The following is a 14,863-nucleotide window of genomic DNA, read 5'->3' as shown; positions in this document are numbered from 1 at the left end:
TTCCTTCATGCCCTGTGCGTGCGGCACACTTATAAGTTCACTGCGTGGAAGAGTATACCACGCTTAAAGTCTGATTGGTGCATCTTTCGTGGGAAACTTTCATGCACGAGTTCATTGCAATTAAAATCGTTTCATATTTCCCTTCTTTTGAAGCAAGCTTGTGTCTTCGTAATAATCAAGATGGCTACCGAAGTAAAAGGGTCACGGCAATGGAAGATTTGATCATTTGGAAATTGTCCCTGGTTTATAGCCTTTCCAGAGTTGTGCATAGAGTGGTGCAAAGAAAACAATTTACTTTCGTCTTCTGAGTCCAAAACCTGTGTGAAAACGCAGTCAGGTGGCAAAGACAAAGTTACGCATCGGGAGATGATCTGTTTCGCGATGCTCAAGAAAAAACTGCAATGGATAGCCTTCAATCCGCCAGAACACATATTAATTTTCTGACCGTAAACTTTCCTTGAAAAAAATACTAGTCTTAGCTACCTGTGGCCGGAAAGTTTACAACTGCCTACAAGACAAGGGCTAACATCATCTCACAGTTAACCAACGCCTAAACTTCGTCGACCCAGGCAAACGAGCACACAACAGGGCATTGAAAAGACATGATGGAGAGTGAAACGAAGTATGCCTCGTATGGGAACATTGAGCATATTGCCGATCTCTACAAAGAGCGATAAATCGCAAAATCCCTCTAAATGTCCCGTTCGTGATCCTGAATACAGGAAAGGAAGAAAATATACACTTTGCAGTGTCTCAGCGAATTTTTAAGCATACAGGAAGAAAAATTTCACGATAAAAAGAGCAGGTAGCCATTGAATTTCTTATGACAGTACTTTTATTTGGTTTGTTTGTTATGTTTGCGAATCTGAACCCTATTACAACGATTGCTTCAAACTCCACTTCTTGCGCTTATTCTAAAACTGAAAAATGGGTAAAATTGCAGGAAACGTACCGAAATTGCATGAAAAACTGTTCGATTTTCCGTATTTCAGACAGAAGTTCGACCATACAAAAAGTCAGGTTGACCGCATAAAATGTCAGAGACCACAAAAAAAGTTAACTTGATCACATAAAAAGTCTAAGAGTCCATAGAAATAAGTAAACAATATTGACTAGTACGGTGCCCCATACATGGCAACATGGAATCTATTTGTTAAATTTTATTTGTTTAACAAAAACATACAACATTAACATGAAGTACCAATAATGCTGTTTACATTTACGCAAGATTACAAAAGGTAGATTACATCCCTTCTTTGCATGTTATTGCATGTCACAATTCTTCTGGAAGAGAAAGAGAACAGAGAAAGAAATAAAAGAAAAGGAAAACTCCTTAGAGAAGAAAAGCCCACTTTCAGTTTTTATTCATTAATATACTCAACAAAATCATTCCATCACTTTGTTTCCATAGCAACTTCCGTATTGCACTCTACAACCTATTTATGCATTCTTCATTGACCAATCAGAAATGTGACATTTTGTTGAGTATATAATAAGCTCATAAAAGCACATTGCCTTCCTCTTGACATGTCACCAAAACGTTTGTGACGCTGGTGAATACCTCCACAAGTGAATAAATTATCAAGATTAGTATCACCCAACTAGTGGACTAATGCAAATCCTTCATTTTGATTGGCTACGTTACTAGAGGACTATTATTAATAGTCCTCGAGTAGCGAAAAGCGTGATGCTCTCTTTCGTTTTATTCCCAAATAAATATTTATTATTGCCTTTTCTGTCCGACTAGTTGGGTGATACTAAAACAATTAGACCCTTCGCCTCAAGGGCCACAGGTTAATAGCCCATTCGGCTTCGCCTCATGGGCTATTGACGCGCAGCCCTTGTGGGCGAAGGGTCTAATTGTTAATTATATTCAACATAGCAATTGAAGCAGAAAATAAAAACAATCAACCTACCGATCGTTTCTTTGATCTCATGCCATGCGCAACAACCCTGCCCTTACAATACAATACATACTTAATGATCTCTCGCCGTAGGGGCTTTTCAGGGCCAATGAAACGCAATCACGACAAAACAGAACATTGAACAACAACTGTAAAGAACACCAACTGGCTGGAGGCAAGCTACAATAGTTGGCTATTTACAAATGCAGCTGAGAAGTTCAACCATGGACTACCAGAAACAAGTTCAACCAGTGGTCGATCAGAACATGTCTTGAACCCGAGATCCCCGGATCTCAAGGCAAGTGCCCTGATCACTGGTCCGCACTGCCTCAAACATGATACTTGGTACTGTGGGCATAACCCAGGCATCCTGACCAGAAATCTGCACATCTCAATTGAACACAATTAGAATATGGCTATCGTTGCCTTGGCAGCAATAAAACATATTCACAGCATTTCAGCATTGTCATGTGCTATTGTGTAAACATTTGGAATTTTCTTGGAGTGGTTAAAATTACTCTGTGAATGTTTTCCATCAAAGTTCGTAGCATCTATTCCAAGGGGAAATCTTTTCCCCTCTGTTTGCTAGATTAGCATACCCCAATACTTTGTGAAGGTCACATGGCTGTAATAAGGGTGTGGTGGTCTTTGGTGAAATTGGCGATCCTTGTAAAAATGTAAAAATAAAAATTAGTTTTACACTGGAATTGCATAATTTTATAGCTATCAAATTAGTTCTAAATTAAGCACTTCAATTTAATCACTGTAAACCCAGAGTGACAGGACGCAACCAGTTCAGGCTATGTTGTTTAGGAATAATATAGTTAACTTTCTACATGAAAATTTTCTTGTGTGTAGGTTTGCTACCAAATGGATGTCCCGTAGAGAACGGCTGGAGAAGCTTGGTAACCTACCCAAAAAGTTCACTAATGTTTATGTCAAGAACTTTGGAGAAGACATGGATGACGAAAGATTCAAAGAACTGGCTGACAAGTTTGGAAAGGTTTTGAGTCTGAAGGTGGAAGTTGATGATACTGGGCGTTCAAAAGGGTTTGGTTTTGTCTCCTATGAATCGCCTGAAGAGGCTCAACAGGTAGGTTGTAGTTAAAATTAAACTCATTGGTCTTTAACTGCTCTCAATACTTCATGAAACTGGGAAAGGCTCCAGCCATGTGACTAACCACACCTTATGATTATTGGAGAGATGAAGCTTATTTAGGTGATGTGAATGTTGATGCCAGAGGTCCTGATGTCAATCCTATCTTACCTTTTTCATCAGAATTTTAGAATTGAAATGGTTATAGTCTGCTTCAACTAATAAATAAACTAGTAGCAATCTTGGATCATTAAAGTGTATTTGAAAGTCGCTTTGGAAGGAAAGCAGAAGGGTAGGGAAAGAAACATGGTCTGACAAAGGCACTTGGTTTTTATAGCAAGGTGCCATATGCGTCGTAATGCCTTTTTTCAATCGGAAGGGAACATGTCTGTCGTGTCTCGCACTTCTTTACGTGCTCCTGTGAAAATCAGTTAACTTTACTAATAGGTTGACACATCACAAGTCCGACCTTGACCTTGTTAGCAGTGCGAATTGCAACTTTTATTTCCTGGAAAACACACCCGTACACAGCTTCCTGACGTAAACGTAGATACTTAGAACAAATCGACACAAATTCCCTCACCTTGGCGAAATTAAAAAATTAAAACAGAGAAGAAAAAAGACACCGGAACACACACATAGAACCAGGGCTTTTTGCATGACAAGGTGCCTGTGTTCACTGTGGCTAAAAGTAAAGTGGTGCATTTATATAGCGCCCTTATCACAACGTCTCAAAGGTGCTTTACAATGATCAATTTACCCCCAGCGGACTGGAAGCATATACAGGCGCAAATTGCAGCCACTTCTAAGCAGTCCATGCATGCTGGTACTCATTTTATCGACCTCAGAAGGATGGAAAGCTGAGTGAACTTTAGCGGGAAAGAAGGTCGCCAAATATTCCAGTCTCAGCAGAACCGGGAATGGAACCGAGGACCTTAGGGTTGGAAGGCAGAGATCTTACCACTGCGCCAACCCCTCCTCTGTTAAACCGATTTACCGCATGAAATCAAGGCAAAATTCCAGCCAGCCAGCCAGCCAGTCCATCAAAAACCTTGGAATCAACTGGCATCGAAAACAACGTCACCTAAAAACAACACGAGAGATCTTGGAAAACGACAAAAATAGTATGTGTTCTCCTCTGTGGAACGCAATAATTATAGTTATTTTAGTACTGGAGCTGTGGGAATAACCAACATTAAATTGAGATTTTATCTGAATGAGAGAATGGACATGCTATTCAACATACATGTACACGAGCAGTGCTGTAGAACATGCAAAACATAGCAGAGGTAGAAAATTTCGACGAGTGATTATCTGCCCTAAACAAATACACTCTGTTGGCATGAAAATTAAGGTAACAATTTAAGCTGAAGGGGAATCGTATATTAACCCTTTGACTCCCAGGGGTTCCCCATTGACGAGTAAAATCGTCTGGCGTTAAACAGAGTAAAATACTAAGTCTGGCCGGTTTAGGCCGGTTTGGCGTCAAAGGGTTAAGGTTGTTAATTACAGTTACTTTTAGTAAGCCTCTATCTTGTAGGTGATAGAAGGATTAGAAAGGGTATGATCTTGCAGGCCATTGAGAGTGGCATGGCCTTAGGAGACATGAGGTGATGACAGTGGTGACCGTGAGGATGATCAGCTTTTTAATAGGAAATTTATTTATCTCTGTAGGCAGTGAATGAGCTGTGTGGCAAGGAGTGGAATGGCCAAAAGTTGTATGCTGCAAGGAGTCAAAAGAAGGCTGAAAGACAGATGGATCTTAAGTCCCAGTTCGAGAAGAAAAAGATTGAGCGCATCAATCGTTACCAAGGTGTTAACTTGTATGTCAAGAACTTGGATGATACCAGTGATGATGCCCGTTTGCGAGAGGAGTTCAGTGCATATGGTACCATCACCAGTGCAAAAGTCATGATGGATGATAAGGACAACTCTAAAGGTAAATTCAAAGTGCTTAAGCAAATTTGATTGCTTGTTAAAAGTTTCATTTGTCATTTTAGCAAGAAATCGGTCCCTGTCATTCGGATTAAAATAGTCATTTGAAGGGCTCTGAGGTAAAAATCCTGTGTCAACTTTCAAGAGTTTAGTTAGGCAGACAGTCCTTATTAGCTATTCAAAGTGAATTGTTTTCAGTTACATTGATAAAAGGTATTTTTATGAGAATATCTCGGTGAAGACACAGAACGCTTTTTCAATTCACATAAAGTTATGCTGTAGATGATAAAACTTATTTATCAGATCTTTTCTTTAAAAAGCGGTTTTCATTCAAGTTTAGACGGTCACACTCCATCTTAACAGCATTTATTGATATGACTGATAATATTATTGGTATCTCAACATTGACAATGGTTTAACAAATGCAGTCCTATGTATGGAGCCAAATAAAGCATTAACTTTTGATACCACTGATCATGAAATTCTTCTTTCAGAATTAGAGCTGTATGGTCACAGATCAGAGGCACAACTCTAAACCTTTTTAGAAACTTTCATTCTCTCTGATTGAGCACAAGTTACTGTTTTTCACAACATCCATTCTCAAACTATTACATACGCTGCACATGAGCTTGAGCTCCCCCAGGGTTCAATACTTGGACCTTTATTATTCCTATTGCACATCAACGACTTGCTTAACTGTAACCAATTTTCTGGTTACTGAACAAAAATACAAGGGTCATTTAAATTTTGTCTTTTTTTTTTTTGTGCACAATCTTTTGCTGAAGCAGATATAAAATGAAGAACATTTTACATGTGCATGTATAGTACTGTGTAGCACATGTAAAATGTTCTTCATTTTATATCTGCTTCAGCAAAAGATTGTGCACAAAAAAAAAAAAAGACAAAATTTAAATGATAATGTACATACCCTTGTATTTTTGTTCAGTATTTTAAAATACACGTAATTATGATGAATGACACTAATGAATGTTTTTTTCTTCCTATTGTTTATTCGAAAAATACCAACGTTTGTCAGTTCACGTTAATGGTTGACCATTTCAAATAAACGATTGTATAAAGGTGCAATTGATTGTGCGTCTCCATGCAAATTGCATTATTGTATGTTTCTAATACGCCATTGATTGTCATACCATGCAATTGATTTTATATTGGTGTTGATGATTAAGCATTGCGCGAGATTGAAAGTATATTTGTTATCTTTGATTGTCCAAAGGTGCAATTGTTCATCCGTTGATGCTATTGAATGTTAATACACATGCAAATAGCGTTATTGAAAGTTCGTTGGCGTTAATGAAGTTCGTGGAAGTGCTAATGAACGTATATTTGCCGTATAGTTTCAACTGTTGACGCAAATGAATGTATATTTTGCATAAATGAACAGCAAAAGGTGTAATTAATCATTAAATTAATTAATTAGGTTATGCTGTAAGACATTTTAACTTAGATTACTACCATTTGCGTCCATCCTTGAAGCGTGACGAATTTTGCGGGATCGAAGTTTTACTTTTCAAACGTTAATGGTTTGTCCGGTTATGTATCACTTTTGACCAATGAAACGTTGGCGGTTCTAATTAAAAACATTTGTTTCCTGCTCCGGAAGCATAATAAAAGTTAAAAAAGTTTTACAAACTCGGAGCTAAAAGTTAAAACTTATGAAATATTTCGTCCGTTTTCAACCGGACTTCATCAGTCAATGATGTGAATGTTAAAAAGATGAATTTTAAAAAGGTTTTTTAACGCCTCTTGGGGGTTAGAATTGTGTCATAGATGGCTGCTAATTCGTAACCATTGTCTCTGTTTAACGCCGGTTTCGTAAGTTTAATTTGAATAGCTTCTTTTATCCTGCGTTTGAAGGTGTTAACTTCGGTTGATAGTACTTTTGTCTTATTTGGGTTCACCGAGTGGCCCTCCAGGCGACAATGCTCGTGAATAGCTGATGAACTTCTTGATTGGTGTTCTTTTACCCTGATTTCCAGAGAGCGGGCCGTTTCGCCAACGTACTCCTTCTTACACTTCTCACAATGGATCTGGTACACAGTACCGCATTTCTTGAGATTGACAGTTGTGTCCTTGACACGTACCAATTGTGATCTTAGAGAATTGACGGGTTTATGAATAAGTGTAACCTCATGTGACTTGAAAGCTCTTTGCAGGCGTTCCGAGATTCCTTTGATGTATGGCGTTGATGCATAGATTTTCTTCTCGTTTTGAGGCTCTTCGGTATCCTCTGTTGTAGATTTTGGATGTGGTATTGTTAGCATCCATTCTGGATAGTTATTCATTTTTAGAGCTTGCTTGACGTGCTGTGTTTCTCTAGTTCTGTCATCGTTTTCCGTAACCAAGGTCTGAGCTCTCAACATCAGGGTGTTAACCACAGCTCTTTTGTGTTGTAGATGATGGTTTGATTGGAAGTTTAGGTACTGGTCCGTGTGCGTAGGTTTGCGGTACACGGAGATCTTGGTAGAACCATCTTGGTTAATACTCACACAGGTATCAAGGAAAGGAATCCTGCCATCCTTTTCTTGTTCCGAAGTGAACTGGATATGTTGGTCAATGGAGTTTAGATGTTCTGAGAAGGAATCGACGGCGTTTTCGTGAATCTTGGCCATCGTGTCATCCACATATCGATACCACATAGTTGGAGGGGTGGGGGCGGTGTCCAGAGCTCTGCTCTCGAACTGTTCCATGTAGAGATTGGCCACTACAGGGGAAATTGGAGACCCCATGGCGGCTCCTTTCTTTTGTTTGTAGAATTCACCCTGGAATGTGAAGTATGTGCTCGAGAGGCACATCTCTAGTAGAACAGATAATTGGGCGATGTCTAACGGGCATCTATCCGGTAAGCTCTGGTCACTTTCCAGTTTGGCTCTGACAACTGGAATGGCTTCATTGATCGGAATGCTGGTAAACAGTGAGGAAACATCGTATGAAACGAGTTTCTGTCCAGGGGGTACTTCAAGTTCTGCAATCTTGTTGACAAAGTCTTCACTGTTGACGATGTGATGACTGTTGAGGCCAACAAGAGGTTTCATAATCTTAGCAAGGAACTTGGCAGTATCATACATCACGCTACCAATGCTCGAAACTATTGGCCGTAGCGGTACGTCTTTCTTGTGAATCTTGGGTAGCCCGTAGAACTTTGGGACATTCTCTGCTGTGGGGTACAGTTGATTGTAAAGATAATTAGGGGTTCTCTTTTCTTTGCGCCACTCCTTCAAGGTTTGAATGAGTTTGTTTTTGATGGCTCTGGTTGGGTCAGATGTCAGCCCCCACCCCTCAGATGACACCGCCCCCACCCCTCCAACTATGTGGTATCGATATGTGGATGACACGATGGCCAAGATTCACGAAAACGCCGTCGATTCCTTCTCAGAACATCTAAACTCCATTGACCAACATATCCAGTTCACTTCGGAACAAGAAAAGGATGGCAGGATTCCTTTCCTTGATACCTGTGTGAGTATTAACCAAGATGGTTCTACCAAGATCTCCGTGTACCGCAAACCTACGCACACGGACCAGTACCTAAACTTCCAATCAAACCATCATCTACAACACAAAAGAGCTGTGGTTAACACCCTGATGTTGAGAGCTCAGACCTTGGTTACGGAAAACGATGACAGAACTAGAGAAACACAGCACGTCAAGCAAGCTCTAAAAATGAATAACTATCCAGAATGGATGCTAACAATACCACATCCAAAATCTACAACAGAGGATACCGAAGAGCCTCAAAACGAGAAGAAAATCTATGCATCAACGCCATACATCAAAGGAATCTCGGAACGCCTGCAAAGAGCTTTCAAGTCACATGAGGTTACACTTATTCATAAACCCGTCAATTCTCTAAGATCACAATTGGTACGTGTCAAGGACACAACTGTCAATCTCAAGAAATGCGGTACTGTGTACCAGATCCATTGTGAGAAGTGTAAGAAGGAGTACGTTGGCGAAACGGCCCGCTCTCTGGAAATCAGGGTAAAAGAACACCAATCAAGAAGTTCATCAGCTATTCACGAGCATTGTCGCCTGGAGGGCCACTCGGTGAACCCAAATAAGACAAAAGTACTATCAACCGAAGTTAACACCTTCAAACGCAGGATAAAAGAAGCTATTCAAATTAAACTTACGAAACCGGCGTTAAACAGAGACAATGGTTACGAATTAGCAGCCATCTATGACACAATTCTAACCCCCAAGAGGCGTTAAAAAACCTTTTTAAAATTCATCTTTTTAACATTCACATCATTGACTGATGAAGTCCGGTTGAAAACGGACGAAATATTTCATAAGTTTTAACTTTTAGCTCCGAGTTTGTAAAACTTTTTTAACTTTTATTGGCGGTTCTGTTGTGAAATTGACAACGTTTTTGACGGCATACCAGCATGTTTTGTTCACGTGTTCTCAAAGTTTTTAGGTTTTGTCGTGAGAGCGTTCGGGTTTTGCATAACCGCCCTAATAACGTCTCTGCTCGTTTTGCAATGGAGACAAAAGAATTCAAAGTCAACAAGTTTGGAATGAGGTAAATTACCGTCGAGTCGCTTGAGATCAAGATTTTAAATGCTCCTTGAAACACGGATGAGCGTGTGTGCACAGAATGCCCTAGACGCAGAAATATTTTCTCCTCGATCTTTCTAGTTTCACTTCGGTTTCAATTCATGTATTTTTTTTTTCTCGTAGTTGCTGAATCACGTATCTCTTCTTGGTAAAGTATACCAAATTCCATATTCCGTGTCTTTGGAAACTCATGGTAGATAGATGATTATAACTCTTCTAGATTCCTAGGCAGATTCATAAATGTCTCCGCTCTCATGAAAAACCTGAAAACTTGAAGAGCATGTGAACAAAACATGCTGGTATGCCGTCAAAAACGTGGTCAATTTCACAACATAACCGCCAACGTTTGATTGGTCAAAAGTGACACACGACCTGACAAACCGTTAACATTTGAATAGTAAAACTTCGCGCAAAATTCGTCACGCTTCAAGGATGGATGCAAATGGTAGTATTTCAAGTTGTAGGTAAATTAAGTTTTTAACTTTTAGGTAGACTTTTAAAAGTTCCACTATTTTTATTAGAAATCTTATGGTTGTAATACAGGCCTCCATGAGAAAGCACTTCTTTAATGAACCCCGTGATAAAAGAAAGTCTTGATTTCATTTTGATTTGAATATGTCTATTTATTTAATTCCTATTCCAGGGTTTGGTTTTGTATGCTTTTCTTCCCCTGAAGAAGCCACTAAAGCAGTCACTGAGATGAATGGGAGGATTTTGGTGTCCAAGACACTATATGTCGCCCTGGCACAGAACAAACAAGACCGTAAAGCACAGCTTGCTGCGCAACACATGCAGCGCATAGCTGGCTTGAGGATGCAGCAGGTATTGATTCTAAGATGTTAGCAGGAAGAGGGTACAAAAACAGGTTTACTTGTGCACTGTACTTGTGGTCTTGCCATTTTTGTGTTTGGTACCTGGTGGTAAAAGCTTGTTAGTCTTACATGACCCAGCTTTAGGTTTCCAGCGAGTATAGCTTTCAGTTACTGTTTTGACATCCTCAGTTTCAAAATACATTCCTTCTCAGCTGCAGGACCACTTTTATTAATGGTCACTGATTTATGCTAATTAGACGCACTATTCTTCATTTGGTTCACACATTGTTTTGGATTTTGGCTAGAAAAGCTTATGAGCATTGAAAGAAAAGTATATTTTTTTGGCTGCTGTTATGAAAAAGGTCTTCCATGGCTCAAACCAATTTCAAGCATAAATGGAGGGAGGAGAAGAAATGACGTATGACATACTTTTTAGTAATGCATTGTCTTAATATGACGATTGTCATAAGGGTGGAGTTGCATTCCAGTGAGCCTGGAAACCACACTTACACCTGTGCACCTGTCCTGGCCTTGTTAAGGTTAAACATGCTCACAATATCTACACAGTGTCTTTGAGTATAAAAATATAACGACTCTATGCACCCTGAAAACTGTTTGTGTCTGATTTTATTAAGTTTTGGTAAAGAACTAAAACATTTTGGTAAAAAGATGTGTGAAGTACATATGGTGCTTTCTTAGAAATTATTTCATTAAGAAACTTGGCAACTCTTAAGTCATTGAATTTGTGGCGTAATGAAGTTCACTTTGTGGAAGCACTGTATCCTGCTCAGTTTACATAAAAAAAAGACCTAAATACACTTGCAATCTTCACTTGGATTTTGGTCAAAACGCAGCCATTGCAAAGAATCTTAAAAAATAATAAACCATTACCATTGACTCCAAACATGGCGACCAGCACTGGCTCAGTGAATTCTAAAGACTTGCACTGTTTCTGCTGACTCTATCCATCTCCTATCTACGGTAAAAGGTGTGATTTTTTTTTCACATTTTAGGCAGCTGGTCAACCAGTGGGACACGTATTCCCCGAAGCAGGAGCATTCTACACGCAGCCATTGGCCCAGGTAAGCCTTTTTTTTGTTATCTTGCATAGCAAAATGTTGGGAAAAAGAATGAAAACCCAAGGATGATGGAGTTTGTGAACTTAATAAGCCTTAGTTACTACACTGAGATTGTTAACTCACTGGTTTGCCTGGAAAGGATGGACATGGGTCGTGTTTTTGTAAACTTAAGATTTGTTTTCCTCAATTTCTTGCAATTCTCATTTTCAAACTGTGACCAAAAATTTACTATGGCCAGCAATCCAAGGATTGACCCTAATTAGATTCACGCGGATTTCAATAAGCGTCACGAAGTGTCCCCTTGCTCTTAAGGTAATTCCCTTAAAATTGTTCTACTATCAAACTTTTTTGAAAACTTGGCATAATTAACATTCATGATATGAACATTAAAAAAATGCAATAAAAAAATGGGGTCACCGTGCTTGTTTACGCAGACTCTTAGAATGGGGTATTTTTACTGATTGCGCATTAAAAATTCGAATCACCTTCACGCAGAATTAAGTCTTGGTTACTTGAAAGATACAAAATTTTATTTTGAAAGTAAAGCTTCTTTTATTCACATAAGCAGTACTGCTTCATTTACGCCGTTTTTGATTGCCTGGTTATGGGAATAGTGCACTTTTTGGGACAGTTCCGTGGTTAGCTTGAAGTCCTCGCCTTGGCCAAAATACACCCAATGCGGAACTGTTTTCCAAAAAAATTCATGTTCTACTATCAAACTTTTTTCCTTCTTCAAATATGTTTTTTATTAGATTGTTCTTAGCAAATACCTGAAAAAAAAAAAATCGGGGGTCACCGTGCTCGTTTGAGAGAAAAGGAGCATTTATTTCGCTATTGGGCTTAGTTTGAGGAAAATCTCTTGCGTTTTGTACGCGCACGTGCTCATGTGCGCGCGCTGATGACTCGAAAATCGTGCGCAGGAGGGATGCGCAATGCAATACTAAGGAATTACTTAAGGAGGCTCGAAAGGGTTTTCAGCTGAGCGCGCGCGCGTAAGCCACACACGCAATTCGTAAGCTGCTTGCGTCAGCTCATGATTTAAATGGGTCACCAGAAATAAACAAATACCGCTAATTTCGCTTACCTTTCTCCAATTCCTATATACATGGCATATAAATAGACATCTCCTATTCACGAAAACTACGAAAATTCTACTTAAACGGTTTAATAGTTACTTAAATCCGTTTGTGTTGACCTGTAGCTCCACTCGCGCGTGGACTCAAATGAGTGGGTGACGCATGCGTAAATGCTGATCTTGTAACCCCCTAATTTTTCCTGATTTTGCAACTTTACTCGTTTATATCTCTGCTTCTGGACGGTGAATTAATTTCATTTTTTGCATGTTAGCTTAGATTAATTTAAACCGTTTGTGTTTCAAATTTAAAAAAAAATCTGTAGGTGAAAAAAAAAGTTAGAGACACATTTCAAGAAAACTGACCTACAGATTTTGTTGAATTTGAAATATTTTAGAGATTATTTCTAACATTATCTGGAAACGCTGAATGGGAAGATTTCACCGTCCCGTTTCTTGAAAAAGGACCACATAAGTTGATTTTAAGGCTCAAAGAAATGCCTAATATCGTTGCCATGGTAACATTATTTTGGAGGAAAACATAATGTGAGAAATTTACGATAGGTACTTAATACCCTGGCCAAATTTCGTCTTGATTTGATTGCCGTAACTGTATCTAAGGACAGAATATGTTTATTTGTTTGAAATAAGGAGAAACTATTTCGAGCCTCCTTAATTCCCTAACTTCAACATCACTCGTGTCTCGGAATACAGACAAGTAACGTCACAAAGTGTCCCCCAAATGCTGCTCGTCAAGTAAAGATAACCAGCTGCATTTACCCTCACCAAAAAATAACCTTAACCCTCCCACTTGCCTTATTGTTAGAAATATTTAGCAAAGGCTTAAGACTTAGACTTGAAGGCACACTTCATGATGGATGTCAAAATTGGGTCTGCATCTAATTGGAGTCATTCTGGACATAACTGAATTTCCTATTCAGGCTGGGCAGCGTCCTTTCTTCACACCTCAAATGCAGCTAGTGCGCCCACGCTGGCAGCCAATGCAGCCGCAGCAGCAACAGGTCCGCCCTTCGGGAATGCAAAGTATGCCTGGTGCTGGACAAGTTCCTCCCAGAGGTGTCCGTGAACGGCAGCCACAGCCTGGCGGACCTGGAGGACCAAGCCAGCGCCTAGGAGGCAAGGGACAACCGACTCGGGTGCGAGGAGGTCCTGGAATGCAGGGCCAGAGGCCTGCCTTTAAGTTTGGACAGAATGTGCGCAACCCGCCGCAGGGGCAACAAGCAATCCACATACCTGTAAGTGATGGTTGTGAGGCAATACGTCAAAGGAAAAGGTTATTTCTGGTTTTAAATTTTACTGCAAGTTAATTGGCAACTAGGAGGGCAAACAGTGTTAAATGACAGTTGAATAATAGCTCATTGTCTCTGGTTGATACTGTCGAACCGTATTTTAGAAGCTGTAAGGCTTAATGTCTTCTCGAATTATTTTGGTCGTAGCTTGCCTTAAAAGAGTTCATTGTTCATTTAACTTGTCTTGTGACAGTTGAGCAAGAGGTTATGACAGGTGAGGATTAGCTATTTACGTATTCTACATCATTTGTCTCCATTTTTAGGGACAAGAGCCTCTAAACCCTAGCATGTTGGCTGCTGCCTCGCCTCAAGAGCAGAAACAGATCATAGGTGAACGCCTCTACCCCTTGATCCAATCCACTCACCCCGACCAAGCTGGCCAAATAACTGGAATACTGTTGGAGATCGATAATGCCGAGCTGTTGGACATGCTGGAGTCACGTGAGGCCCTGGCTGCAAAGACCAAAGAAGCCTTGTCGGTATTGCGCGCGGACAGCGCCAGGGAGAAGAGGGGGCGCAAGGGGAGGTCTCGTCACCGAAAGTCAAGAAACAAAAATTTACTTTTTCACGCTTCTCGAAAATAGAGGTCTTAACAAATAGTTTAAAAAGTTTAAAAAGTTAGGGAAGCGATTTTGTAAAACAGTGCTTTGTTGTAGTTCACTAGTTGTGTGCGAACCTTATGACAAACATTTGATTGGCACAGCTCGCCCACTAAATGTTCACGTTCACTTTCACTGTCTGTGTCATATCCTTTCCTCTAGATTGGTAGCTACTTCTTGTTTTTCTTCTTCTTGTTGCTCTTGAACTTCATGGGCGAAAATTGTTTGGTCTTGCTCATGAGTCTGGAACAGATCAACTTTTCCCTTGGGGTTGCCTGAAGGAGATGAACGATACATATTTACTGGCAGCTCCTCATGCAAGAAATGTGGTAAGTTGAGTTGGGAATAGCAAAACTGTTCTCCCACGGCAAGCGTGTGGGAAGGTGGTTCACCCGAGTTACTTCCACTAACTCTGGCCACATCCTGTCTAGACGTAATCCAATTACTGGAGATCGCGTTCACTTACTTAGCAGAGATT

General features: G+C 39.9%; 1 protein-coding gene across 1 annotated transcript in view; it reads left to right on the top strand.

Moving 5' to 3' along the window:
- The window catches only part of LOC138033098 (polyadenylate-binding protein 1A-like), a 16,241-nt gene extending 1,721 nt beyond the window's left edge, over nt 1-14,520 (top strand). Inside the window, exons 3-8 of the mRNA XM_068880858.1 lie at nt 2,763-2,997; nt 4,675-4,939; nt 10,157-10,335; nt 11,339-11,407; nt 13,418-13,732; nt 14,050-14,520. Coding sequence (XP_068736959.1) covers nt 2,763-2,997; nt 4,675-4,939; nt 10,157-10,335; nt 11,339-11,407; nt 13,418-13,732; nt 14,050-14,370 — 1,384 coding nt within the window. The 3' untranslated portion in view covers nt 14,371-14,520. The remainder of the gene's footprint in view (nt 1-2,762; nt 2,998-4,674; nt 4,940-10,156; nt 10,336-11,338; nt 11,408-13,417; nt 13,733-14,049) is intronic.
- The last annotated feature ends 343 nt before the right edge of the window (nt 14,521-14,863 follow it).

The sequence above is a fragment of the Montipora capricornis genome, chromosome 14, assembly GCF_036669925.1.
Source record: "Montipora capricornis isolate CH-2021 chromosome 14, ASM3666992v2, whole genome shotgun sequence".
NCBI classification, from domain to species: Eukaryota; Metazoa; Cnidaria; class Anthozoa; order Scleractinia; family Acroporidae; genus Montipora; species Montipora capricornis.
Note: the sequence above shows the minus strand (reverse complement) of the source record. Positions and strands in the feature narration are given on the sequence as shown.